At 42.4% G+C, this 20,595-nt stretch overlaps 1 protein-coding gene across 1 annotated transcript; it reads left to right on the forward strand.

The window, feature by feature from the left end:
- The first annotated feature begins 1,353 nt into the window (after positions 1 to 1,353).
- Positions 1,354 to 5,061, forward strand: ZBTB9 (zinc finger and BTB domain containing 9). The gene is made up of 2 exons (XM_049890283.1): positions 1,354 to 1,616; positions 1,795 to 5,061. Exons 1-2 carry the CDS (start codon positions 1,567 to 1,569, stop codon positions 3,275 to 3,277), a joined length of 1,533 nt encoding a protein of 510 aa, XP_049746240.1. The 5' UTR covers positions 1,354 to 1,566; the 3' UTR covers positions 3,278 to 5,061.
- Positions 5,062 to 20,595: the final 15,534 nt, after the last annotated feature.

Here is a 20,595-nt window from a genome sequence, read left to right on the forward strand (position 1 = left end):
AGGGGACGCTTTTCCTACCAGTTTTATTTTGTTTTCTCGTTCTCCCTCCCCACATGACTCCCAGCCTTCTCTATCCCCCATCACAGTCCCTTTTTCTCCACTCCCAGCCCCGTTTCCTTTTTTTCTGGAGTGTGTGGTGAAACAGAAAAATGTTTAATAAACAGAGATTGTTCTTTTATTGCTGTGCTGACTTTCCTAGGCGAGGCCCTCAAGATGGACCAGCAGGGTGGTAGGATCTGCTTTTCGAGAGGAGACTAACAGTCTGGAGAAATGACTATTATCCTTCTCTGAGTGCACAAATCCTCACAGAATGACTCTCCCACCCAGCAAGGAGATTTAATTTTTTTTTTTTTTATTATGAAGAGTAGGGGTTTTGCAGGGACTAGTCAAACCTCCCCAATGTAGTGTGCCCTCACCCACCGTTCCACTTAGACTGAAGGAGCAAAGATGGAGGAGGGGAGGGGCTCCTGATAGAAGATTCCAAGTACATGTACCTAAAAAAACTACTTTGTAAAAAACTGTCTGCCATCAAGTTGGCCGTACTCATAGCAACCCCATGCACAACACAACACCGCTTGATCCTGCACCATCACCATGATCAAGTTGTGGATCGGCCAGTTGGTGACCTATAGGGCTTTCATTGGCTGGTTTTTGTTAGATAGGCAGGTCTTTCTTCCTACTCTTAGTCTGGAAGCTCCTCAGAAACCTATTCAGCATTAAAGCAACACTATGCCTCCATTGATGGTGCCTGCCCTGAAGTGCACTGGCTGGGAATCAAGCCCAGGTCTTCCCCGTGAAAGGCAAGAACGCTACCACTTAACCACCACTGCCCCCTAGTAAAAAATAATTACCAGAAATAAGGGTTGTTTAATTCATTGCTGGTGAAAACGCTCCTGTGCGGAATGGAGGAAATTTGGTTTCCAGTTCCCGGCCCACCATTTGCCAGCTGAGTTTATTCCAGCCTCGGTTTTCCTGCATGGAAACCGAGGATGTAAACACCTACGTGGAGGAGCTGGTGGGAAGATAAAAGATGATGTGGCCAAGCATCTAGCTCCCAGTAGGTGCCCAATTAATCTCGCCGTTCTCAGCCCCTATGGGGGGCCGGGCGCTACATTCCATCACCACGAAACGCAGTTTTCCGGGGCGACTCACAACTCGCTCCCCCACGTACCGAGTCGGCAGCGTCCCCCAGCCACCTCTTCGGCCCAGGCGCCAGGCCAGAAACCGCACCAGCTCCGCCCCTCTCACCCGCTCAACCAGTCAATACCAGGCTTGTAGACTGCCGCCCTCCGATTGGCTGGCGCCCCAGCCTGCTGGTTGCACTCGGCGTAGGCGTCCGGCGAGGAGGCGGCGACTTCCGGCCCAGGACCGCGCTGAAGCTGCGGATGCGCTGTTAGGTCCACACCGCGTGTGTACCGGTGGGGGTGTGTCGGCGGGCAGGGCAGCCGGGCGGGGCCCCGCGGTCTCTGCTGGCCGTGGCCTCCCCGGAGCCGACCTCGGGCACCGTGAAGGGAGACGGAGCGGCGGGGCAGGAGCGACCCCGAGCTGGCGAGGTCAGGCTCGTGGATGAGAGACTTCCTCATCTTATTCCGCAGGCCTTGGAAGTTACAACCCCGGTTGGTAACTTGTCGTTATTGTTTGTTTTTTTGTTTTCTTGGTGGGGAAGTGTGCGGGACTAATCTGCCAAAACCTCCACAGACTGAAAAGTTGACAAATGTTGGAGGGTAGTTGTTTGAGGAGACATGGTTCCCCTTATCCAGGGCTTCTGTGACCCCCCGTCTCTTTCCTCCACAGCCTTCATCCCGCGTGGGATCTCTCCCCAGCCCCCTTTCTCCTCTTGGCCACCCTCTGGGATCGCTCTCTTTCCGAGGAGGCCATGGATACCTCGACGCCTTTGCCGCCTGTGGCCCCCTCCCCCGTCTGCAACCCAGCTCCACGGACAATCCAGATCGAGTTTCCTCAGCATAGCTCATCGCTGCTGGAAACCCTGAACCGCCACAGGCTAGAGGGGAAGTTCTGTGATGTGTCTCTCCTGGTGCAGGGTCGGGAACTTAGGGCTCACAAAGCCGTGTTGGCTGCTGCCTCTCCTTACTTCCATGACAAGCTTCTTCTGGGGGATGCACCGCGTCTCACCCTGCCGAATGTCATTGAAGCTGACGCCTTCGAGGGGCTACTTCAACTCATTTACTCAGGACGCCTCCACCTGCCACTAGATGCTCTGCCTGCCCACCTCCTTGTGGCCAGTGGCCTCCAGATGTGGCAAGTAGTAGATCAGTGCTCAGAGGTTCTTAAAGAACTAGAAGCCTCAGGTGGTGGACTCTCAGCCCGTGGAGCAACCCCATACCGCTCAGTTCTTTCCGCTACATCCACTGCAGGAGGCTGGTGCCTTCGATCTCCCCCTTTCCAGACCCCAGTGCAGTCATCGCCCTCTGTGGAGAGTCCTGTTGTAGGGGAGGGAAATGAACTGGGAGAGGTATTACAGATTCAGGTAGAGGAAGATGAGGAGGAGGAAGAAGAAGAAGATGAGGACCAGGGGTCAGAAGCACTCTCGCAGACTCCTCAGCCTCAGAGAGTGTCAGGAGATTTCCCCCGCCTTCATGGATCCCACCCATCACCAAAATCCACTACTCCCTGCAAGCTTCCAGAGGGCGAGAGTGCTCCGTCAGAGCCTCTTACCACTTCTACTGCACTGCCCCTCAAGATCTTCTACATAAAGCAGGAACCCTTTGAGCTTAAGGAAGAGATACTAGGAGGTGGAACTCAGTCTGGAGGAACAAAGGAGGAGACCAAAGTGTTCCCTCGGAACACTGAAAGAGATGGGGAGTTAGAATTATTGCTGCCCTCAGGAGCAGACGCACCATCTGGGGGAGGAGGCCCCTCCTGGAAACCAGTGGATCTTCATGGGAATGAAATCCTGTCAGGAGGTGGAGGACCTGGGGGAGCAGGGCAAGCTGTGCATGGGCCTGTGAAACTAGGAGAGGCACCCCCTGCAGATGGAAAACGCTTTGGTTGCTTGTGTGGGAAGCGATTTGCAGTGAAGCCAAAGCGGGACAGGCACATCATGCTGACTTTCAGCCTTCGGCCCTTTGGCTGTGGCGTCTGCAACAAGCGCTTCAAGCTGAAGCACCATCTGACAGAGCACATGAAGACCCATGCTGGAGCCCTGCACGCCTGTCCCCACTGTGGCCGTAGGTTCAGAGTCCATGCCTGTTTCCTTCGCCATCAGGACTTATGCAAGGGCCAGGGCTGGGCCACTGCCCACTGGACTTACAAGTGATTTCTGAGGCCATACACTGATTTTCAGGACAAGAGAGCCACTGCTACTGATGGATACTCACCCCTCACTATCATTGCACTTCAATCCTGGATCTTGTAATCATGTCAAGAGGGTAGATACATTATGGGTCTGTGTATAACCTCTGTCTTCAGTGTGGGCCTCAGCCTGGCAATTTGGAAACTCAGATTTCTCATCTCACCCCGGGTTTTTGCTAACCACCCTGTACCAAAGCCCACTGCCATTGAGTTGCTTCTGACTCATAACGATTCTATAGGACAGAGTACAACTGCTCCATAGGGTTTCTAATGCTATAAATCTTTATGGAAGCAGACTGCCACATCTTTTTCCTGCGAAGTGGCAGGTGGGTTCAAACTGCCCTCCTTTTGGTTAGCAGCTGAGTGCTTAACCACTGCACCACCGGGGCTCCTTAACCACTTGATAGGAAGGTGGTTTACAGGTCATATTTAAACTGATCACTTGCCCATAATGGACCCTCCTTTCCTGGTGGTGGCGTCCATTCAAGAAACTTAATTTCAGATCAGAGGGTTATTTGGTGAGAGATGAGTTAGAGCAAAAAGACATGATGATAAATTTTACATTCGGTCTCTGTGAAGGGTTAAAAGAACCAGTGTCTACGTAGAGATACACTTGATTCAGAGTTTGAGTAAATGGATGACTAAGCTCTAAGCTTCCCTCATCACTGCTGGAATGATGTGAGCAGAGATCTTTTTCTGTACCTATTTTGTTGTATCTTTCCAGAAGCCTCTCTGATCGTAACTTACTTTCTTACTAGTAGATACCTTCCCAACTTTTATTTTTTATATTGTAGTTGAGCACTTTAACACACTGAGCATTCCATGTGTCATTCCTTGAACCCTCTTTAAGAGAGGGTATTCCCTCACTACCCTGTGCCTCTTTTCTGCCTTTGTCACCACCACTGGTCCCTCATATACTAATCACAGTGACTGAAATGTGAGTCGACTCAGGAGATGGCCACCGACCTAAATGCTGCCAGGGCAGCACCACTGCACTCTGAACAAGTTGCAGTGGGCAGAAGGACTCAGGGCTGAGATAGCTCATGTTGAAGTCTAGAGAGTAACTGCACAGTGGAACCACACCCTCTCTCTTTCCCTCCCAACCCATACCTGATGGGACAGCCTTGTTGAAGGGTGGAGGGGTAGACCTTGGAATGGGGAGGTTGTTGCAGGTTACTTAATTTCTCCAAATAAATTTTGCCCTGAAATCTAAGCTGACGGGACTGGACTGAGTAATTTGTGTGGGAGATAATGTGAGAACAGAGCTGCAGAGACTTAGTGTGTTCATTCTGTGACTGGGTTATGTTGATGGGAGAAGAATGGGATGGCTTCACACTGGTGCAGAGAACACTCCTGGACTTACAGTGGGTCAAATTCTAGGCCCTGACCTACTGAATAACCTTGGGTAAGTTACCTTTCACAGTCTGAACTACCTTTTTTTTTTTTTTTGGTGGAGTGGGGTAAAGTGCACTCCCAGCTGGTTCTCTGCCTTGTTTTTAAAAGACGTTTCATGTAATCTTTACCAATAATAGTCTCTGACTTCATGTATTGTGTGTGATGCTTGATAGTTGTTCAGTCTTACATTTAGTGCAAAGCACTATGCTAAAAAAAAAAAAAAAAAAAAAACTATGCTAGACCCTGGTTAATACTCTGCCCTGAAAGAATTCACAGCTGGTACAGAAAATAGACAATTACAATATGGTATAACTCCATGATCTAGGGCAGTACAAGCTACTGTAGTGGCACAAAGGAAACAGAGCAAAGACCTTTCATAGGTCAGTGGTGGTTTCACAAAGAAACACCTGACTCCTTCACGTGCTGGTGTGGCTCTGCGGTTGGTAGCTGAACTGATGGGAAGCTGTTGACCACAGGAATTATATTCACAACTATAGGGCCAGGGGTGATAGCCTTCCCCAAAGTATATTTCTTTGGGGGGATTTTTTAAAAACCGCTTTATTAAGTGTAATTCACATACCATAAGTTTTACCCATTTAAAGTGTGAAATTCAATGGTTTTTAGTATATTCACAGAGTTTCACAATCGTCACCACAATCAATTTTAACTCTCTTCATCCCCCAAAAGAAACCCCATACACTTTTAACTGCCAATCTATAGTCCTCCCATCACTCCCAGCTCTATCTAGGCAACCATTAATCTACTTTCTATCTCTTTAGATTTGCCTGTTCTGGACATTTCGTATTAATGGAATCATACAATCAAGTTTAGAACATTTTCATCATACCAAACTTTATTCCTTTTTTATGGCCACATAATATTCCATAGTAGGGCTGTACCACATTTTGTATACCCATTCATCAGTTGATTGACATTTGGGTTGTTTCTATTTTTTGGCTATTATGAATAGTGCTACTATGAACTTTTGTACACAGATTTTTTTTTTTTTTAATTGTGCTTTAGGTGAAAGTTTAGAGCTCAAGTTAATTTCTCTTACAAAAATTTATACACGTATTGTTAATGTGGCGTTCGTTGCACTCCCTATAATGTGACAGCGCACTCCCTATGATATGACAGCACACTTCCCCTCTCCACCCAGGATTTCCTGTGTCCGTTCAACCAATTTCTGTCCCATCCTGCCTTCTTATCCTGTCTCCAGACAGGAGCTGCCCCATTTCTCTTGTGTATCTGCTTGCACTAAGAAGCACACTCTTCATGAGTACCCCGTAAAAAATACGCCAGTCTAATCTTTGAAGAGTGGGCTTCAAGAATGGTTTTAGTTCTGGGTTAATAGAGCTTCCAGGGAGCCATGGCTTTGGGGGTTCTTCCAGTCTCAGTTGGACCATTAAGTCTGGTCTTTTTATGTGAATTTGAATTCTGCTCCACGCTTTTCTCCCACTCCATCAGGGACTCTTTGTAGTGTTTCGTGTCAGGGCCCTCATTGATAGTAGCTGGGCACCATCTAGTTCTGGTCTCAGGCTGATGGAATCTCTGGTTTATGTGGCCCTTTTGTTTCAGGTTAATATTTTTCTTCTGTCTTTGGTGTTCTTCATTCTCCTTTGTTCCAGGTGGGTTGGGACCAATTTGAAGCATCTTAGATGGCTGCTCCAAAGCTTTCAAGACCCCAGACACCACTCACCAAAGTGGGATGCAGAACATTTTCTTAATAACTTTGTTACGCCAGTTGACCTAGATGTCCCCCAAAACCGTGGTCCCCAGACTGCAGCCCCAGCTACTCTGTGCCTCAGAGTATTTGGCTGTGTTCAGGAAACTTCTTAGCTTTTGGTTTAGTCCAGTTGTACTGACTTCCCCTGTATTATGTGCTGTCCTTCCCTTCACCTAAGATGATTCTTGTCTACTATCTAGTTAGTGAATTTCCCTTTCCCTCCCTCCCCACCTTTGTAATCATCAAAGAATGTTTTCTCCTATGTTTAAACCTTTTCTTGAGTTCTTAAAATAGTGGTCTTATACAATATTTGTACTTCTGCGACTGACTAATTTCGCTCAGCATAATGCCTCCAGATTGATCCATGTTGTAAGGTGTTTCACAGATTCATCCTTCTTTATCATTGTGTAGTATTCCATTGGAAACCCTGGTGGCATAGTGGTTAAGTGCTACGGCTGCTAACCAAGAGGTCGGCAGTTCAGATCCTCCAGGCGCTCCTTGGAAACTCTGTGGGGCAGTTCTACTGTGTCCTGTAGAGTCGCTATGAGTTGGAATCGACTCGATGGCGGTGGGTTTGGTTTGGTTTTTAGTATTCCATTGTGTGTATGTACAAGTTGTTGATCCATTCGTCTGTTAATGGGCACGTAGGTTGTTTCCATCTTTTTGCTATTGTGAACAATGCTGTGGTGAACGTGGGTGTGCAGACATCTATTTCTGTGAGGGCTCTTATTTCTCTAGGATATATTCCAAGGGGTGGTATTGCTGGATTGTATGGAACTTCTATTTCTAGCTTTAAGAAAGCACCAAATCGATTTCCAAAGTGGTTGTACCATTTTACATTCCCACTAGCAGTGTATAAGTGTTCCAGACTCTCTACAACCTCTCCAACATTTATTACTTTTTGTTTTTTGGATTAGGGCAACCCTTGTTGGGGTGAGATGGTATCTCATTGTAGTTTTGATTTGCATTTCTTTTTTTTTAATGGCTAAGGATCGTGAGCATTTCTTCATGTGTTAGCTGCCTGAATGTCTTCTCTGATGAAGTGACTGTTGATATCCTTTGCCTACTTTTTAATTGGGTTATTTGTCTTTTTGTTGTTGAGGTGTTGCAGTATCTTGTAGACTTCAGAGATTAGACCCTTATTGGGTATGTTGTAGCCCAAAATTTTTTACCAATCTGTAAGTTGTCTTTTTACTCTTTGGGTGAAGTTTTTTTTTTTTTTTTTTAATTGTGCTTTAAGTGAAAGTTTACAAATCAAGTTGGACTCTCATACAAAAATTTATAAACACCTTGCTATATACTCCTGATTGCTCTCCCCCTAATGAGACAGCACACTCCTTCCCTCCTCTGTTTCTTTTCGTGTCCATTTGGCCAGGTTCTGACTGTCTCTACCCTCTCATCTCCCCTTCAAACAGGAGATGCCAACATAGTCTCATGTGTCTGCTTGATCCAAGAAGCTCATTCTTCTTCACCAGTATCATTCTCTACCCCATAGTCTAGTCCAATCCCTGTCTGAAGAGTTAGCTTTAGGAATGGTTCCTGTCGGGGGCTAACGGAAGGTCTGGGGACCATGACCTCCGGTGTCATTCTAGTCTCAGTCAGACCATTAAGTCTGGTCTTTTCCTGAACATTTGGGGTCCGCAACCCACTGCTCTCCTGCTCCCTCAGGGGTTCTTTGTTTCGTTCCCTGTTGGTGAAGTCTTTTGATGAGCATAAGTGTTTGATTTTTAGGATCTCCCAGTTATCTAGTTTTCTCTTCTCGTGTTTGTGCATTGTTATATTTTGTATTCTGTTTATGACATGTTTTAGGGCCTCTAGCGTTCTCCCTATTTTTTCTTCCATGATCTTTGTCATTTTAGATTTTATATTTAGGTCTTTGATCCATTTTGAGTTAGTTTCTGTACATGGTGTGAGGTATGGGTCTTCTTTCATTTTTTTGCAGATGGGTATCCAGTTATGCCAGCACTATTTGTTAAAGAGACTCTCTTTTCCCCATTTAACAGACTTTGGGCCTTTGTCAAATATCAGCGGCTCACAGTGGATGAATTTATGTCTGAATTCTCAATTCTGTTCCATTGGTCTATGTATCTCTTGTTGTACCAGTACCAGGCTGTTTTGACTACTGTGGTGGTGTAATAGGTTCTAAAATCAGGTAGTGTGAGGCCTCCCACTTTGTCCTTCAGTAATTCTTAGCTTATCTGGGGCCTCTTCCCTTTTCATTTGAACTTGGTGATTTGTTTCTCAATTTCGTTAAAAAATATTACTGAAATTTGGCCAAAGTATATTTCTTGAAAGTTGTTATTTATTATACAGGGAAAGTTCCATAATGAAAGATTTTGGCTTAATAAAACTTGTACCCTCCTTCTGCTGCTTCTTCCCCAATAGAGGAGCTGTCCCTCCTACTGTCTAAGGCTAGTTCCCTTCCCAGAGCCTTTGCTCATCATCTCCTTCTCCCCACCTGTAGTTCCTTGTTAATATTTAACCATACTCATAGGGCTATGAGAATTTAATTAATACATGCAAAACGCTTAGAACAGTGCCTTGCACATACTAGCTACTCAATAAATGTTAGCTAATATTAGCAAGACCAATAGTAGTCAGTTCTCCACAGCTTTACTCAGGTCGCTTCTCTCAGGGAGGGATCACATACATAAAGGAAAACATTTTCAACTAAAAGAGAAATGAGGCCTATAGTACTCGATAAGGATACTTTGGACACATCAGGAAAAACCAGTTGCAAAAAAAACAACATCATGTTAGATAAAGTAGAACACTGAAAATGAGGGAAACCCTCAATGAGATACCATGAATGCAGCAGTGGGCTCAGACACCAAAAATTGTAAGGATGGCGCAGGATCAAGCAGTGTTTCGTTCTGTTATGCGTGAGGTCACCATGAGTTAGAGTCGACTCAATGGCAACTAATAACAATAAGATGTTATCACTACCAGTCTCGTAAATGCTGGGGTTTTTCGGGCTCTGTCTTAGGCCCTCTTCTAACTCTGCACATTCCTGGATGATTTTATCTATTCTTCTGAGTTAAACTATTTAATTTCTGATGACATTTAATTTTATTTCTCCAGTTTTCCTGACCTCCAGACTTACTTGAGTTTCTTCCCTCATTCAACAATAAATGCTATGTACCAGACATTGATGAACAGAACGCATCATAGAGACTTGAACCCTGGATTATCTTTTTAAGAGACAGATGTTTAAATCAGCTATGTGGGCATTTCATAGACATCTCGGGCATACCATGTCTAAAACTAACCTACTCCTAAACTACTTCACCTTCAGCGGTCTGCTCCTGTAGTATTGTTTCCAGTCTTGGTAATGGCTCCACCCTCTGCCCAAATACCCAAAGCTGAAATCTCGAGTGTTCTTGACACCTGTCTCTCTCACCTCCCAGAACTACCCTATCAATTATATCTCCTGAATATTTCAAATTGATGTACTCCGCACTATTGCCGCTGCAGCCTCTTAATTGGTTCTTTGTCTTGTCTTGCTCCATATCTTACTCTACATTCAGAATGATCTTTCTAAAGCATGCATACTATTGCACAATTCTCCAGCTTAAAACCTTCCATTGGCTGGCTTTTTGCTCTTTCATGAAGTGCAAATGATCTAGTCCCAATTATTACAGTTTCATCATTACTATTTCCCCTAGACCTTCACTCTTTCTGCTTCTCATGCTGTAAAAATGGCATAGGGGTGGTGTCTGACCTCTTTTAACTTCACAATCAAGAAAGAAGATCAACAGCCCAAGGCTGATTCATATGAGGCAGAGGTCAAACATGCCTCCTCTCTCCCCCATCTTTACCAATTCTGACACCAACGGTCCCTCTCACAGCATCGCTCCTTCTCTGCTGGGTTCGATAACTCATTGCATGGCCACCCAGAACTCACACAATACTCAAGATTATCGGGTTTATTAGGGAAGTAACAGGTTACAATTCAGGTTCAGCAAGACTCAGAATACAGTTCGTCCATTAGGACAGCTTCTTTTCAGCTGTGCTCGCAGGCACACATCTTTCTGACTCCAGGCCTCTGCCCTGCGCAGGCAAGTGTTACAAAGCTCTTTTATCCCCTGCCAGTAAGTCCCCAGAGGCACCCCAGGCACTCAACTTGGCCGGGAAGCCCACTGCATGGTCTCTCGCAGGCTTCTGCCACTGCTTCTCGCTGTCTTCAGGGTTACATCTCTCTCTCTCTCTCTCTTTCCTCCTCCCACCCCCTTCCAGGAGCTCAGCACAGGGATCCCGGGTCCTCCCTCCTGGCTGTTCCTCCTTGGCGTTTGTAGGATTCTCCCTTTGTTCTGGAATTGGCTCTCTTTTTTTAAGCCTATCAGGATGGCAAAACTGAACAATCCCCTTGGTGGGCCACAATTACCCGATCTCCAGAGTCTCGCCTAATCGCTTGGGTGAAAATTACAAGACCATGATGAGAAAGGCCACACAAAAGCGGTCCATCACACTGCGCACGTTCATCTCTACCTACGGTAGTTTTCCTTGTCCCTCAACAGGCTGATGGCCACTTTCTTCAGATACCAGCTTAAACATCATTTCCTCTAGAAATCTATAACTGCTAGATAAGGTAGGACCTCTGGTATGTACCTTAGTAGCTTCTATTTTCCCATGAGTTTTTTTTTTTTTAATATGTATATAATTCCCTTTATTCAGTAATTAATTGTCAGCTACCTACTATGTGTGGGCACAAGGGACGTTGTCCTCATAAGCATATATTCCAATGCTATAAAAGAAATAAACCAGGGAATAAGGTGGAGAGTAGCAAAAGGAGAACACACTGTACACATTGATCTAATATCCAAAGAGAAAAGAACCAAACATGCATATCAGGGGAGGAAGATGGTTCCAGTAGAGTGTTTAGCAGATACAAAGGTCTCGAACAAGAAAGTGGTATGTTCAACAAGGAGACCAGTGAGGAGAGACTAATGAGATATGATTGAAGAGGTGGGCTGGGGCTGGATCATATCGAACCTTTCAGATCAGTGTGAGGAATTTGGATTTTATTCTAAGTGCAAAAGGAAGGCAATAAAGTGTTTTACATAAGGCAATAATGATCTCTTAACAGTTTAAAGAGGTTTCTCTAGCTGCAGAGTCAGTAAGGGACAAGAGTAGAAGCAGGTAGACCATTAAGACTATTTCAGCAATGCAGACAAGAGGTGGGTGAAGACAGCACATATAGAGAGAAGTAGATGGATTAAAGCTATTCTATCTGAAGACAGAACTGACAGGACAAAAAGGAAGCCCTAGAGTTTTGCTTGAGCAAGTGAATACAGGTCTCGCTCATAGTCTAGTAGGCTAGAAGTCCAAATTCAGGACGTCAGCTCCAGAGGAAGGCTGCTTCTGTTGGCTCTGGAGGAAGGTCCTTGTCCTCAATCTTCCCCTGGACTAGGAGCTTCTCTGCACAGGAACCCTGGGTTCAAAGGACACGCTCTGCTCACGGCACTTCTTTCTTGGTAGTGTGAGGTCCCCATGTCTCTCTGTTCCCTTCTGTCTTTTATGTGTCAAAAGAGATTGGCTTAAAACACTATCTAATCTTGTAGATCTCATCAGTATAACTGCTGATAATCCATCTCATTAACATCATAATGATAGGATTTACAGCACATAGGAAAATCCCATCAGATGACAAAATGGTAGACAATCATACATTACTGGGAATCACAACCTAGCCAAGTTGACACATGTTTTTGGGGGGACACGATTGAATCCATGACACCTCTCAAGCAAAACCAAGGATATTATGTAAGTGCTTGTAAAACAAAGTAAATTTCCAAACGTTTTTATGGATGAAATTCAAAATATAATAATCGAGTACAATTTTTTGTCATACATGTCTGCTGCTTAAGGAGTTCAAAGTATTCTCTATCATCAAAATCTGAGTCCTCGGATGATGCAAACAGTGAAGCACTTGACTACTAGCTGAAAAGTTCGCCATTTGAACCCACCCAAAGGCTCCTGGAAGACAAGCCTGGCAATCTGCATCCAAAAGGTCATAGCCTTGAAAACCCTATGGAGCAGTTCTACTCTGCACACATGGGGTCACCATGAGCAGGAATTGACTAAATCAGTTGCCATCCAGCTGATGCCTACTGATGGCAACCATGTGTATGTCAGAGTAAAACTGTGGTCCATAGGATTTTCAATGACTGATTTTTTGGAAGTAGATTGACAGGACTTTCTTCCAAGGGGCCTCTGGATGGACTCAAGCCATCAGCCTTTCAGTTAGCAGCCAAGTGCTTTAACTGTACCATCCAGGGACTTACAGATAAACCAAAAAACCTGTTGCTGTCGGGTCGATTCCAACTCAAGACATTTTCACAAGTTTTGAGGATTTGCTCCACTAAGCCTTTTTCTTTATCCCATCATTTGTGACACATCTTAGCAAGTTCCAGTTCAGGTTGTACTGAATTAGTGTTTTTTCTCAACTTCTTTTTTTTTTTTTTTTTTGAAAACGTTATTGTGTGTAATTGTTCCACACAGACTCCTGAGAGAGGCTCATTCTTCAGTCACTTCAAATTCGGCATTGATTCCTCAAACAAATAACAATTGAGTGGTATCAGTAGCATCTGTTGGTTCAACAAGAGCCAAGAACCACTTGGAATCATTTGCCTTGCTTTTTGGTTGACTACTGATGTTTTCTCTATGTTCTCAACTTTTCAAGCAACTGCCCTTGCCAAAAGGCCAACAGTCTTAAATAAGTTGATTTTCTCTGGACACATCTCTCTGGCTTCTGCAAGCAAACATGATTTAATTAACTCACCATTGGTAAATGGCTTTCCTTTCTTGGCTAACAAATGAGCCACTTAGAAACTCACTTTGGTTGCAGCCTCTTTTTCATTTTTTTGAAGAAATTCTGTTGTGATGAGATACTCCTTTTTCAATTTTCTAATCTTTCTGACTGCTACTTTCCTGTAAGCTGTGAATAGTATGATGAGTACTAAGTCTCTAGTGCCAATATATGTTTATTCTTTAAGCACAGTTCTAGTGTCATTGCATAATAAACAAAATGCTTTTCCATCTAACTAACAAAATAATCCACGCTCCACTGTGCCTTAAAAGCATGACATTCAAAGTCCACCCTTTTTCTTGTTTTGACGAGATGAGTATGCACTGATAATGAAAAATAAAATGCGGCACAGCAATATGTGTGGCATATTACGCTATGAAGTTAGAACTGCATACTGCAATTTTTAGTGCACTGAGCAGTAGTGTCAGGTGATAAGAGCCACACAGGTAGCTGTTGCTTCTATTCAACTTTGCTGTGGAAGCAACCTTAGACAATACATAAATAAGTGTGGCTGTGTTTCAATAAAACTTTACTTACGGACAATGAAATTTGACTTTCATATAATTTTCACATGTCACAAAATATTTTGATTTCTTTTTTCCAACCATTTTATAACATTTTTTTAGCTTTGGGGCCATACACAAGCAGTCAGTAGACAAGATTTGGCACAGGCCATAGCTTGTCTACACCTGCTGTAGACTAAGCTCAACAAGAGACATTGCTATCTTACTTATATATCTTATGCCCTACCATAAAGTCTGGCATGTGGTAATCACTCAGTAAATATTCATTGAATGGATGAATGAAAGGATACGTAGGAACTAGGATTTGAGCTTGGTTTTTTTTTTTTTTCTGACTTGAAAATACTTATTATTCCAGTATGTCACCTGCTTCCATTTCCTTGCTTAGCAATCTTGAGTAAATCACTATTCCTCTGAGTTTTGGTGATCTAAACTGAAAAAATCAGGATAATAATACCCTCCCCACAAGGTTCTTGGAAATAGCAAATGAGGCAGTATGTGCGTTTTAGTAATATTGAGTATAAAACTGAACATGAAATTCTTGTACATATTTCATGTACAAATATATCAGTCTCTCTATTATGGTAGGTCTAGGTGGTGCTTCCCTTCTGTGGTGTAGAGCTGTTGCCGAGAAGCAGCTCCCCAGCCAAAGACTACCTGCCCCAGTTCCCCTTGCATCTAAGTGGGGCCATATGACTAGTTCTAACAGTATAAACAGAAGTGTTGTGTGTCACTTCAACGCTAAGGTGGTTGAGCATCCAGGATGCCTTTCCCATTCTTTCTTCCCCTTCAGTAGTAATTTTGAGGCTACGTGGTGAAGATGGTTATGTCACAAGATAAAAGAATCCAGGATTCTTGAATAGTCATTTGAAGGCAAACTGCTTAGAGTTGCCACCTCAACTTTAAGCAAGACATAAACTAAGATTTGAGGGTTGTTTGTTACAGCATTTGACTAAGGTGACCAATCTACACCAATCATCTCCCCTTGTGTGTTTTGTCTTTTTTACTTTGTTTATGATATCTTTTAATATAAAGGCTTTAATTTTAACATCATAGATATCTTTTATTGTATGCTTTGTGCTTTTGTTTTGTTTTGTTTACATCTTTTCTGAATGACAGAAACAAAGAATCATCATTTTGCAGCCTTTAAGGAAATAACTGATTGAGAAAGACCCTCAGTTGGTAAAACCATTAGGTGAGGGATTGATGGAGAAGAACTTCAGAAGGAAGAGAGCAGGCTGTCACCGCCTAAGTCCTCTATCTGAGCTTCACTTAGAACCGGACAATTGGATATGTACCTCCTGATGTGACTCAATATAAAGTACACAGCACCAGCTATGAAGTATTATTGTCAAAAAAGTTGAACTGAACCTAATCAATTTCCAGTTACAGGAAATACAAGCAAGGGAGGAATAAATTAAATAAAATCACAAAAAAGCAAACAAACTCCACAGTGTGGAACACCACAAACTGATTTAATTTCTTTAGTAAATTAATGTCCCCAAGAGAAGAAAAAAGAGAAAGAGAGGAGGGATTGTGGTAAATTTAAAAGGACTTAAGAAATGTAACAGACAAATGTGTCATGGACCTTGTTTATGTCCTGTCTTTGAACAAACTAAATGTAAAAAGACATATTTGGCACAATCAAGGTAATTTGAGTATGAACTGGATATTAGATGATACCAAGAAATTATCCTTAGTTTTGTTTGATGTGAGAATGGCCTTGCAGATATAAAAGAAAATTTCTATATTTTAATTTTATTTTTTTAATTTAATGTCTATATTTTTAGAAATGCATACTAAGTGGGAACGGCTGAAATGACAGGAGGTCTGGGATTTGCTATTAAATATTTAAGCAAAAAGAATGAGTGAAAGAGAGGAAAGAAGAAAGAAAGGAAGGGGAAAGGGATATATGAAGGCAATGCAACAGATACTTGATATTTGTTGAGTCTCCACAGTGGGCAGGTAGGGCTTCATCACACTGCTCTGTCTGCTCCTGGATGTGTTTGAAATTTTCATAAGGAATATTAATTCAAATATTTTCTACCCGTTTTACCCTTAAGTCATAAATATATTATTCTGTATTTTCTTCTTAAAGCTTTAAAGTTGTGTTTTTCACATTTAAGCCTTTACCTCTAATTGAGTTTTGTGTATCGTGAATGGTAAGGATTTAATTTTTATTTTATTTCCATATGGATGAAAAATTTTCCAAGCACCATTTCTTGAGCAAGCTATCATTTTCTCTTTTTCTTTATTTTGGTAAAAAAATGTATAACATAACATCTGCCAATTCAACAGTTTTTACACGTATAATTCAGTGGCATTGATTACAGTCATCATGTACAACCTATCCTGTGCGAATTATTCCACCACCATTCATAGAAGCACAGTGCCCCCTAAGCAATGACTCCTTTCCCTCCCACCCCTGATAACCACTCAGTCCATTGTTTTCTTTATTGATTTATGCAGAATTACTTATATCAGATTTTCGTATATGCATGGGTCTAATTCTGGATGCTTTATTCTGTTCCATTGTTCTATATGTCTCTTGCTGTAATGCCACACAGCCTTAAAAACTATAGTTTTATAGTAAGCTTTGATATTTGGTAGGGTGAGATTCTGCACCTTGTATGGATAGTATGCTATCTTTTCTGTTAAAAGGGAGGGGAATAAGAATATATGTTCATATTTGCTTGTATATGCAGAGATTATGGAAGGATATATTAGAAAGTAAAAATAGCATTTACTGTATGTGTATGTATTTGTGTGTGTGTGTGTGTGTGTATTGGAAATGGGAACTGGGCTGATGAGTGGCCAAGATGGGATGGGGACTTCACTGTATATCTTTTCATATTTTTTAAATCTATTAAATTTTTATGTAATTAAAAATTGCATTACAAAGCAAAAAATAATAAAGAACAAAGTACAGACTTAATTTGCTTAACAATTAGTAACACTAAGTTCTCAAATGATAAAGTTTTTAATGATACTTTATTTTAAACTCCTGCTTTCAGTTATATTTAAGATGTAATTTGAACTCTAAAAAGGATTATTTCTTACACCAAGGTCACACGATAACTATGAGCCCAAGAGACAGAAAGGGCCACATGAACCAGAGACTTACATCATCCTGAGACCAGAAGACCTAGATGGTGCCTGGCCACAACCAATGACTGCCCTGACAGGGAGCACAACAGAGAACCCCTGAGGGAGCAGGAGATCAGTGGGATGCAGACCCCAAATTCTCATAAAAAGACCAGACTTGATGGTCTGACTGAGACTAGAGGAATCCCAGCTGTCATGGTCCCCAAACCTTCTGTTGGCCCAGGACAGGAACCATTCCCGAAGACAACTCATCAGACATGAATGGGACTGGACAATGGGTAGGAGAGAGAAGCTGAGGAAGAGTGAGCTACTTATATCAGGTGGACACTTGAGACTGTGTTGGCATCTCCTGTCTGGAGGGGAGATAGGAGGGTAGAGAGGGTGAGAAACTGGCGAAATTGTCACGAAAGGAGAGACTGGAAGGGCCGGCTCATTAGGGGGAGAGTAAGTGGGAGTATGGAGTAAGGTGTATATAAGCTTATATGTGACAGACTGACTTGATTTGTAAACATTCACTTAAAGCTCAATAAAAATTATTAAAAAAAAAAAACACTATGGCAGTTTCAGTGAGGTTAAGCATATACTTACCATGTTGTTGCTGTGGTTAGGTGCCCTCAAGTCAGTTCTTACTCATGGTGACCCTGTGTACAAGAGAACAAAACACTGCCTGGTCCTTTGCACTATCCTTACAATCTATGGATGTTTGCAGCTGTTTCTTCTCATTTTGAGTCATGCCACATCAGCAAAGAAGTACAGCCAGAATGTTCCTTAGAAGCAAGGATGGTGAGACTTCATCTCATATACTCTGAACATGTTATCCGGAGGGACCAGTCCCTGGAGAAGGACATCATGCTTGGTAAAGTAGAGGGTCAGCAGAAAAGAGGAAGACCCTCAATGAGATGATTGACACAGTGGCTGCAACCATGAGCTCAAACGTAACAACCATCGTGAGGATGGCCCAGGACCGGGCAGCGTTTTGTTCTGCTGTACACGGGGTCGCTATGAGTCGGAACTGACTCGATGGCACCTAACAACATTACTCCGTTTAAGAAAAAAATCCACTTTAGCATCATTTTGTTGCTCATCTCACCTTGTTTAGCACTGAGCACAGAGCTGGAGCTCAAAAATATGTATCTGATGCGATCAGAAAGAAAACTTCAGTGTTTTACCAAAACTTGTAGAAATGATTAGTATGTGTCCATGGACTGAGAAAACTCAGCAGGTAGTGAGAAGGATGGGAGAAAAACTCAAATCAGTCATTTGTTTTGATTAAAATTAAATCTGTTAAGTGACCATATCAGAGTTGGCTTTAAACCAATTTTTTTTAATTTAATAAAGAATTCTAAAAAAAAAAAAAAAAAGGATTATTTCTTAAAACCAATCAATAAATAGCTAAAGCGAGGCATATTAAAAACACTATGGTATAAATCAATTATGTTATAGAATGGAATGGTGAAGAGATCTTCAAACATATGTTCAAATGTAAATGAGAATGTCCACTCCAGTAACTTGAAACTTTAATCAAAACTATTTTTACAGTATCTGAAAAGTTTAAGAATGAGAACACATTGAAATGCTAAAGGGAAAGAGAGTCTGACCAAATGCTCAAATATTGCCCAGAGGGGGAAAAAAAAGCAAGTTGTGCTTTTTTTTCTATTGTTTTAAAATATTTTTCTGACTAGATAAGTGGGAACTCCTAAAAAATGCTCATCAAAAGACTTCACCAAAAGAGTAAAAAGACAACTTATAAACTGAGAAAAAAAATTTGGTTACAACATATCCAATCAGGGTCTCATCTTTAAAATCTACAAGATACTGAAAAACCTCAACAACAAAAAGACAAATAACCCAATTAAAAAATGGGCAAAAGATGGGGACCATGGTCTCGGGGAACATCTAGCTCAATTGGCATGACATAGTTTATAAAGAAAATGTTCTACATTCTACTTTGGTGAGTAGCATCTAGGGTCTTAAAAACCTGTGAGCTGTCATCTAAGATACTCCACTGGTCTCACCCTTTTGGGAGCAAGGGATAATGAAGAGAATTAAAGACAAAAGGGAAAGATTAGTCCAAAGGATTAATGGACTATAACTACAACAGCTTCCACCAGACCGAGTCCAGCACAACTAGATGGTGCCTGGCTACCACCACTGACTGCTCTGACAGGGATCATAATAGAGGATCCCCGATAGAGCTGGAGAAAAATGTAGAACAAAATCCTAACTCACAAAAAAAAAGACCAGACTTACTGGCCTGACATAGACTGGAGAGACCCTGAGAGTATGGTCCCCGAACACCCTTGTAGCTCAGTAATGAATCATTCCTGAGGTTTACCCTTCGTCCAAAGATTAGATAGGCCCTTAAAACAAAACGAGACTAAAGGGGCATGCCAGCCCAGGGGCAAGGACTAGAAGGCAGGAGGGGACAGGAAAGGTGGTAATAAGGAACCCAAGGCTGAGAACGGAGAGTGTTGACATATTGTGGGGTTGTTAACCAATGTCATAAAACAATATGTGTACTAACTGTTTAATGAAAAGCTAGTTTGCTCTGTAACCCTTCGTCTAAAGTACAATTTGAAAAAAAAAAAAATGGGCAAAGGAGATGAACAGTCACTTCACCAAAGAAGACATTCAGGAGGCTAACAGATACATGAGGAAATGCTCACAATCATTAGCCATTAGACAAATGCAAATCGAAACTACAATAAGATATTATTTCACCCCAACAAGGCTAGCATTAACCAAAAAAACACAAAATAATAAATGGTGGAGAGGTTGTGGAGAGATTGGAACACTTATACACTGCTGGTGGGAATGTAAAATGGTACAACCACTTTGGAAATCGATTTGGCACTTCCTTGAGAAACTAGAAATAGAAGTACTATGATCCAGCAATCCCACTCCTTGGGATATATCCTAGGGAAATAAGAGCTGTCACACAAAAAGATAAATGCACACCCATGTTCACTGCAGGACTGATCACAATAGCAAAAACATGGAAACAACCTAGGTGCCCATCAACAGACAAATAGATAAATTATGGTACATACGCACAATGGAATACTATGCAATGATAAAGAACAATGATGAATCTGCAAAACATCTCAGAGCATGGGTGAATCTGGGAGGCATCATGCTGAGTGAAATTAGTCTCAAAAGGACAAATATTGTATGAGACCACTACTATAAAAACTCAAGAAAAGGTTTAAACACAGAAGAAAACATTCTTTGGTGGTTACGAGGGTGGGGAGGGAGGGAGAAGGGAATTCACTAACTAGAAAGTAGACAAGAATTATCTTAGGTGAAGGGAAGGACAACACATAATACAGGGGAAGTCAGCATAACTTGACTAAACCAAAGGCTAAGAAGTGTCCTGAACACAACCAAACACTTTGAGGGACAGAGTAACATGGTCTGGGGACCATGGTTTTCGGGGGACATCTAGGTCAATTGGTATAACAAAGTTTGTTAAGAAAATGTTCTGCATCCCACTTTGGTGAGTGGCATCTGGGGTCTTAAAAGCTTGCAAGCGGCCATCTAAGATGTATCAATTGGTCTCAACCCACCTGGAGCAAAGGAGAATGAACACCAAAAACACAAGGAAAATATTAGCCCAAGAGACAAAAGGGCCACATAAACCAGAGACTCCATCAGCCTGAGACCAGAAGAATTAGATGGTGCCCGGCTACCACCAACGACTGCCCTGACAGGGAACACAACAGAGAGTC

Source organism: Elephas maximus, chromosome 1, assembly GCF_024166365.1.
Source record: "Elephas maximus indicus isolate mEleMax1 chromosome 1, mEleMax1 primary haplotype, whole genome shotgun sequence".
Classification (NCBI taxonomy): Eukaryota; Metazoa; Chordata; class Mammalia; order Proboscidea; family Elephantidae; genus Elephas; species Elephas maximus.